Here is a 7,670-nt window from a genome sequence, read left to right on the forward strand (position 1 = left end):
ACCGAAGAGAGAAATGAGAACTGGAGATTTAGGATTCATTCTAGGGTAACTTGTCTTTCTTTTCCCCTTTTCTTTTCTTTTCTTTTCTTTTCTTTTTTTTTTAAAAAATGGGCGGGGTGGGGCGGGGACCCGAGAAATTTTCAAGGGCTCCCCCGCAACCCGCCCTGCACCATGCAGGGGCCCAAAAAAAGGCCCCTAAACCCGCACCATGGGTGTGGGTTTTAGACTTCGCGGGGCAGGGCGGGGCGGGGATTTGCTCACCCCTAGTTGTGTCATCCGCTATTTTAAATTGGTTATGTCAATGTTGACCTTTAACAGGTTGGTGGGTCAAGCAAGTGGACACGAACCTGTAATACTCCGATCTTTAATTAGGGTCAAGTATGTTCTAATTATATCCTAAGGACGCAAATGTTGGTTATAAGTGGAAGAAAATGAGATTTTTTTACTTTACAGTTTTTTGCATTGATCAAACGATCAAGGTGGGATTGAACGTTCAATGCTAAATAAACCTTAGTGAACGTTTGAATTAGGATCAAACGTTCGATGATAGCCTGCATGCAATAAAATTTCTTCACCTCGGCCCTTATGTGCGTGTATAGGAGGCCTTTTTAAGCATCTTTAAATCCCTTCCCACCCACTTGGACGCCCCCTTACCTTATAAACCCTAGAGATAGAGTAAGTTGGAGAGAGAGAGAGAGAGAGAGAGAGGTGGATTCTTGAAGTTTTACCTTCAAGAGAGGTAGCTCCTTACCTTAATGATAGATCTAATGATGAATTAGATATTTAATGATTATGGATGAACTTTAATGCGTATGGAAATAATATTCATGGAAAAATGATGGATTTACAACACTACCACAACAATTATACAACACCCCCTCACATGGGGGTGGAGTCCACTCTCATGTTCTCATGTGAGGGGGTGTTGTGTAATTGTTGTACCCGTGAAGTGTAGGAATCAAACTCCTTTGCTTAAAATGGGTTGCAACTAGTGACCAAACGTCCGATGCAATTATCAAACGATCGATGGCGATGTTTGATGCTCAGACAACATGCATATTTTGAACAATTTAGGGCTAGGACTTCCTTGAACTTAAGATTAGAGACTAAAATAAACCATATCACAGATTTTGAGGTTGGAGAGTACCAAAGAGATTACTTCGAGGATTTTTACAACCAATGTGATCGAGTATAACTTACATGAATACTTGTTATTTTAAATTCCTTTATATTATGATTATTTAATATTTTAAACGTGTATGCCTACAACTCATATAAAATACATTTTAGAGCAATGTGAACTATATTTTTGTGTAAGCAAGTGATCAACCAATAAGAATTTTCTATCTTTCTTCACAATCCATTGAGAAAGGGATGAAAGTATTTTTCACTACCATTGGAGATAAAATAATAATTAAAAAAAAAAAAGTAAAAATAGGTTGGAAAAATTCGGATATTTGACAAAATGACTCACAAAGGTTTTGCTTCCAAATGAGTCCATGAATGTTTTGTGTTTCTCTTACCTATGTAGCTTCGAACTAGCTTTCTAACATCCCTTCTTATGGATAAGAAGGCAGAAAGGAGAGCTACTGACATTGTTGGGTAAATATCAATGGGTTTCATTGGATTTGTGTCACTAGATTTTCTAGTAGTGGCTTCCTTCACAAGGCCCCATAGGATAAGCAGTGTTGCAATGAGGCTCATTCTGCTTCTTTTTATCACACCCAAAATTGCTCCAGCAATGGATAAGTAACACCCTGCAAGAACCTGATGCAATCGAAAGTGAGTAAGATTTTTTTTTTTTTTTTTTTTTGAGGGAAACACAATTAAATATTAATTAAATGATTAAATTTACTATTTTTAATAAGTTTAAGCTTTTGGAATAAGTTGTGAGTTAACATAATATTAGAGCAAAGGTTTTGAGTTCAAACTTGTCTTTGTCTTTTCTATAAACTTTAAGCTTTTAGGATAAGTGATGATATATAGGCTCCTATTAGATGGGTGAAGGCATAAAAAATAAAAAAATTATCAGAAGTGTCAAAAATTCTCAGGAAAAATTTCTCTCTTATATTTCGTTTGTTTCGACGTAAATTGTTTTCCGTCGTAAAATATTTTCAACGAAATTATTTTTCTTTAAAAAATGATTTTCTTGAAAATATTTTTTAGCGTTTGGCTCGTACGAAAAAATCACCAACAGCGTAAAACCGAATCCGGCGACGTCCGGCCGTCGTCTCCAAATTCCGGCTGTACTAGTAACTGGCCAGAATCTAGTCCGCCAAAATCCGGCGATTCCGATGGTGGTTGTCGAAATGAAGAGTTTAAATCTAGAAAACAATTTACGATTTTGAAAACCTTAAATCATTTTCTAAAAATTAAAGAGGCTTTTACAGTCAAACTGAAAATGATTTTCGTTGATCATTATTTGCAAAACTGGCAAGAATCTAGCCCATGCTGTTGAATTCCGGCCACCATCGCCAGAATCTCGTTATTTGTGATTTTTCGCCGTTAGTGAATTATTTTGTTGAAAATATTTTACGTTGAAACAAACGGAGGATAGTGCTTTTGTAATAATGAATGTACTTAATTCTTTTGGTTTCACTTTTTGATATATTATTTTGATAACTATGAAATTACGGGAAAAACTTCTTGCACAACAAGTTGTGCACAATCTATTGTTCATGGATGAGTTCCCATGAAATTATTGGTTTCATAGGGATTTACTTCTTATGACACCTTACTTCAAATTTTCATATTGCCAGTCAATAAAAACATACACACACACACAAACAAAAACAAACAAACATACAAACTTAAAACTTAAGTAATGCCATGTAGTAATAATTTTAGTTCTAAACTTGCTTGTTTACAGGAGCATATATATATATATATAAAAAAAAAAAAAAGAAAAAATTGTTATTTAATTACCTACTCTCGAGGAAAATGTTTGAATATACAACGTACTAACCTCTATGCGCTGAAGATCAGATGTTGCAGCAGGAGGTGTCGTCAGATTGGTGAAGTGATATAAGTTGAGCAAGTTGTTGTAGTTTGGGATGCTTCTATTCTTAAACAAAGCATTTGCAATGGCCCCTGGATACAGGAGAGCCTTCACCACAACTGTAGGAAACACTTCACTCGCAATCAATTGTGAGCATGTCACTTGTATGGGTGTTCTACATAAACCGCTTATACAAGGCACTCTGTAAATCAAACAAATATGTTAACGTACTGATATAGTTATTGTAATCAGCTCTTATATCGACCATTATTAACAAAAAAAAAAAAATTAAAGGTTGATTGATACTGTCACATTAATATAGAATGAGATAATGGTGTGATGAAAGTGTGATTTCTAGTATTACTCGTTCAACTTTTCTTCCTTCCGCGTGCATGAGAAGAAACTCGACCTCTACAATCATCTTTAGGTATGATAAGGGAAAGAAAATACAGTATTAATTTCAAAATTTGCACCCTCCATATAGTGAAGCAAATAAATAAATGAGCCATCGTATTTCTTTAAAGAATAACAATAATAATAATGGGGTATTTAATAGATATATACTAAAAGTTTTTTTCTTCTATGTATTCATCAAACAAATGTTAGAGCATCTCTAGCAATGATTTTCATTTTAGCTATTCAAAATACCATTTTTTCTATTTGAGCTACTAATTTTTTATTACAAATTTTGGTAGTTCACTCTTTACTTTTTTTAAATATTATTTTTTAACCATTTTCTTTTATTTTTTTCATTTCTCTCTCCGGTCCCCCCAACCCCAACCCATCTCCCCAATCCCAACAGAGCCGATGCCGAACAATTACTGGGAATCGCCGAGAACCTCCGGCACAACCCAGATCACAAGGAAGCTGGAGCACTCGAACTCCCTCACTCTCTTCCCCTCCACTGTCTCTTCCTTTCTATCTCTGTCTCTCTTCTCTTAAACCCCACATTCACACGCAATCACAGTCCTAAAGAATCCCAACAAAACCTCTTCTTCCAAAGCTTAAACCCCACCGCCATGGACTCCCTCCAAGCAACATACAGATGAATAGAAAAAAAAGTTAAAAGGACTATTCTACTGGAGAGAAAAAAAAAAGGCTAATAATAGTCAAATTTAACTATTTTGAAGGTTTTAATGACTCTGCTGGAGATGCTCTTAGATTGATCCAAATTGAAACAAAAGTTTTTCATGTCATTTTGTTTTTCATCCATGATTCTGATGATGAGTTAAAGATAATTGGAAAAGCAATGCAGTTTACCTGAAAAGTGGAATTTGAAAGATAATGACATGGAAATATATGCAAGAAGCAACAGAAGATATGATCCATGCCCATTTCCTTGAAGAAGCCATTGTAGGGAATTATTGAACATGGAATTTTCAGAGCACGACCTCAAGGGGAGAAGGCGGAGAATTAATGGATGGAAGTTGTTGGTACACAATTCCTTGATTTTCTCATCATAATTGTCACACATTTTGAATAAGTCTTCTCCTATTCTTACCATTTTTAGCAAGGTAATTTTTCTTTTTTGCTTTTTTCCAGTTTTAGTTTCGAGATATGATATGTTTACCATCTTTATACAACTCTTGTAAAATCAACTATTGAATATGTTGAACCTACGTGTAAAAAAAACAAATCCAATAATTAGTTTTTTTTTAAAAAAAAAAAAAAAAAAAGGTTGTACAAGAGTTTTCTATTACATTTTCCTTAATATATGCTCCCAATCTTATCAAAGGAAAAACGTTGCAATTCATATTTGGAAATTACTAGAAATATATAGTTTTTCCTACCAAAAAGATAACTAAAGGACAAAGGTTTCCTGTAATTAGGCTGCCTTAAACATATTGAAATTTGAGTAATTCTTTTTTTTTTTTTTTTTTTTTTTAAAAAAAAAAAAATGAAATTTCGCTTAAGTTTGAACTAACTTAAAAGAAAGGATTGCAATTCATAGTGAAGTAGATAATTACCGCAATCAATGCCGTACAAATAATCTTTTACTTGCAAAAATAAAAAAGTGAGGCAACCAGATCAGGATTCACATGGCCAGATAAGTTGTTGGGTAACTCAATTTTTATTTGGTCAGGTGGGTCTCATGACCATAAGTGATCTCTCACAATCACTTGCTTGAATTTTCTCAGATTCGAACAAATAATTGTACTTAGAGGATCCTTATCCAGGCAAACCGGCCCCTTTCTTTCTATTATTGGAAAAGAACAAATTGGCAGACTTTTTGAATTTGTTGCCTTGTAGCCAAAACTCCCCAACTATAGTTACAGAAAAATTTAGAAACCAAGACATGTGACAGTACGAAAAATGTATGTTCCAAAAACGAAAGAGAATTTCAGATCTTGAAGTATAAAATAAACAGAATTTGATGAAGCATATGACGAAAGTAAGATGAATAGATCCTATGTAATAAATAATAATTGTAGTTATTTTATCTCTTAGACTATCAACATTGTCATTTTGACCATTACTAATTCATTAATTAGAAACCTAGAAGAGTGCGTAAAAAAAATAAGAGATAAATGCAAAATTCGTCCACGTTGTTTTGGAGGTTTGACAAATAAGGCCACGACGTTTAAAAGATGATAAAACACTCTCTTAAAAATAAAAATAAAGTCCCTACCATTAAAAAAGTTGACGGAATTTATTAACGTGGCACATCAGCAATAATCGTAATGTGACACATGTTACTTACAATAAAAAAAATTAAAATAAATAATAATAATAGTAAAGCACAGACATCGATACTATTGTTTTTCATCTTCACCATAGTCATGCCACCACCGGAGCACCACCCCACCAATGGAGCCCAACCATGACAGTGATGACACTACCGACTACCCCTTGCCCAGACACCGAGAGAGAGAGAGAGAGAGAGAGAGAGAGAGAGAGATAGCGAAGGAGTTTAAAGATCCCATTTTGTATATTTCGTCAATTTGTCGGCTACCTAATCTGGTGGGTTGCGGAGGTACGAGAGAGATGGTTGGTTATAGATTAGAAGAGAAGCTTCAAAAACAAATCAATGAAAACAATGAACAATTGAAACGAAAAAAAAAGAAAGAAAAAAATCAATCGATTTCCGTTGTGAAGTGCAGATCAGTTATAGTGCACAATGTGCACTTGAACTTGTTATTGACCGTTTTTCGTGTCGCGTTTTTATTAGGCCTGACATGGTAATTAAACAAATTTTGTTAAGTTGTAGACAGAAATTAATTGACTCTAGGAAGTAAATTTTCATTTTCACCTACTATAGGGACCTTTAAATTATTTTTGATATCACAGGTAGTAATTTGTAAATTAAGTCAACTACAAGGAACCAATTTTGCATTTTTTCTTTTCTTTTTTTTAATAGATATATATTTTTTAATATAAGTAACACGTGTCACAATATGATCGGTGTTGATGTGGTACATTAACGAATTTTGCTAACAGTAGAGACCTTTTTTTTTTTTTTTTAATACTTACCTCAGGAGGGTTTTTAGAGTGCGTTTGACATTACGATTTCATAAACAAAAAATATGATTTTAAACCAAATCGTAGAAAAATAATATTTTGAAATTTCATTTATAAAAAATTACTATTTGAAAACACAAAAAATCTGTCTTTTCAAATTGCAGGCAAGTGGTATGTTTTTGAAAATACACAATTTAAAAGCTGAAATGCAATTTTAAGGGTCAAAACTGCGATTTTGTCAAACGCTTAAATATATTTTTAAAAATCACTATTTTAAAATTAAACTTTTTAAAATCGCAAACACAAACAGAACCTTAAACCCGAAAAAGCTTTTTCTCAAAATCCCAAACCAAATGAACCAATTTTGTATTTATATCCCTTATTGTTATTTACTCTTTATATCTTTCTAATGAATTACTGACGGTCAAAATGACAATTTAGGATGTATTTATAGATTAGATTTCTCTCTCTCTTGCGTCAATGGCACATCTCTCTTTCTATTTCTCCCGCAAAGCGTTAATGGTGAATGATCGATCACATCCCATCCATTTCAACCGATAATAATTAGTGATAATTACGAAAGCGTCAATGGAACACCCGGAATTATTCGATCTCAACCTTTTGTTCCTTAAATTATGTTTGAGGAGTTGATTTTGGTTGTTTCTTTTGGCTTCGTGGATTGAAAAACGAGTGAAATGGGAAGGGCGAATAAGAAATGAGGGCCGGGATTTTTTTTTTACTCCCTAGAAAAAATAATAATTTCCCCAACTTTTGTTGCGGGGGAGCGCCGGCCCTCCGTCCCCCGCCATTAGGACTCAACCAAAAGGCTATCACACAATATATCGAACATGTATTTATAAATTATAGGATTTTTATACTTGTTGAGACTATGGAGACATATATCCGCCTGTGAAATCGTGGATATAATTGAGATAACTAACCTTTATACAGATCTTGTCGAAGAAGAGATTGATATAGATCCATATGCTTGTTTAAGTATCTACTTTTGAAAATTTATTATAGGTATTCCACTGCTTATTACAAGGTAATTGTATGTAGTAGTGCCATGTGAAAAATGAGATATTTTCACTTACGACTTGTTAAAGTTGGGGTGTTACAACATCAAATCGCAAAGCATTTCATGACAATACAAAGATGCACGTTTATAACAAAAAAATATGCATGTTTGAAAATTATATTTTTATAGTTTCAC

The 7,670-nt window shown here is 33.7% G+C and overlaps 1 protein-coding gene across 1 annotated transcript; it reads right to left on the reverse strand.

Annotated features, from left to right (window-relative positions):
* Positions 1-1,470: 1,470 nt before the first annotated feature.
* Positions 1,471-4,350, reverse strand: LOC133863285 (uncharacterized). The gene is made up of 4 exons (XM_062299237.1): positions 4,259-4,350; positions 2,926-3,200; positions 2,196-2,324; positions 1,471-1,757 (listed from the first exon to the last, which is right to left on the reverse strand). Exons 1-4 carry the CDS (start codon positions 4,348-4,350, stop codon positions 1,471-1,473), a joined length of 783 nt encoding a protein of 260 aa, XP_062155221.1.
* Positions 4,351-7,670: the final 3,320 nt, after the last annotated feature.

The sequence above is a fragment of the Alnus glutinosa genome, chromosome 3 (assembly GCF_958979055.1).
Source record: "Alnus glutinosa chromosome 3, dhAlnGlut1.1, whole genome shotgun sequence".
Taxonomy (NCBI): domain Eukaryota; kingdom Viridiplantae; phylum Streptophyta; class Magnoliopsida; order Fagales; family Betulaceae; genus Alnus; species Alnus glutinosa.

Excerpts from the sequence above, each read along its gene's own strand:
- LOC133863285 (XM_062299237.1), bottom strand. The coding sequence starts at position 4,350 with ATGGCTTCTTCAAGGAAATGGGCATGGATCATATCTTCTGTTGCTTCT. Across the intron at positions 3,201-4,258 it reads TTTCAAATTCCACTTTTCAG|AGTGCCTTGTATAAGCGGTT; the intron begins GTAAACTGCATT and ends TTTGATTTACAG. Across the intron at positions 1,758-2,195 it reads GCCGGATTCGGTTTTACGCT|GGTGTTACTTATCCATTGCT; the intron begins GTTGGTGATTTT and ends AGGTTCTTGCAG.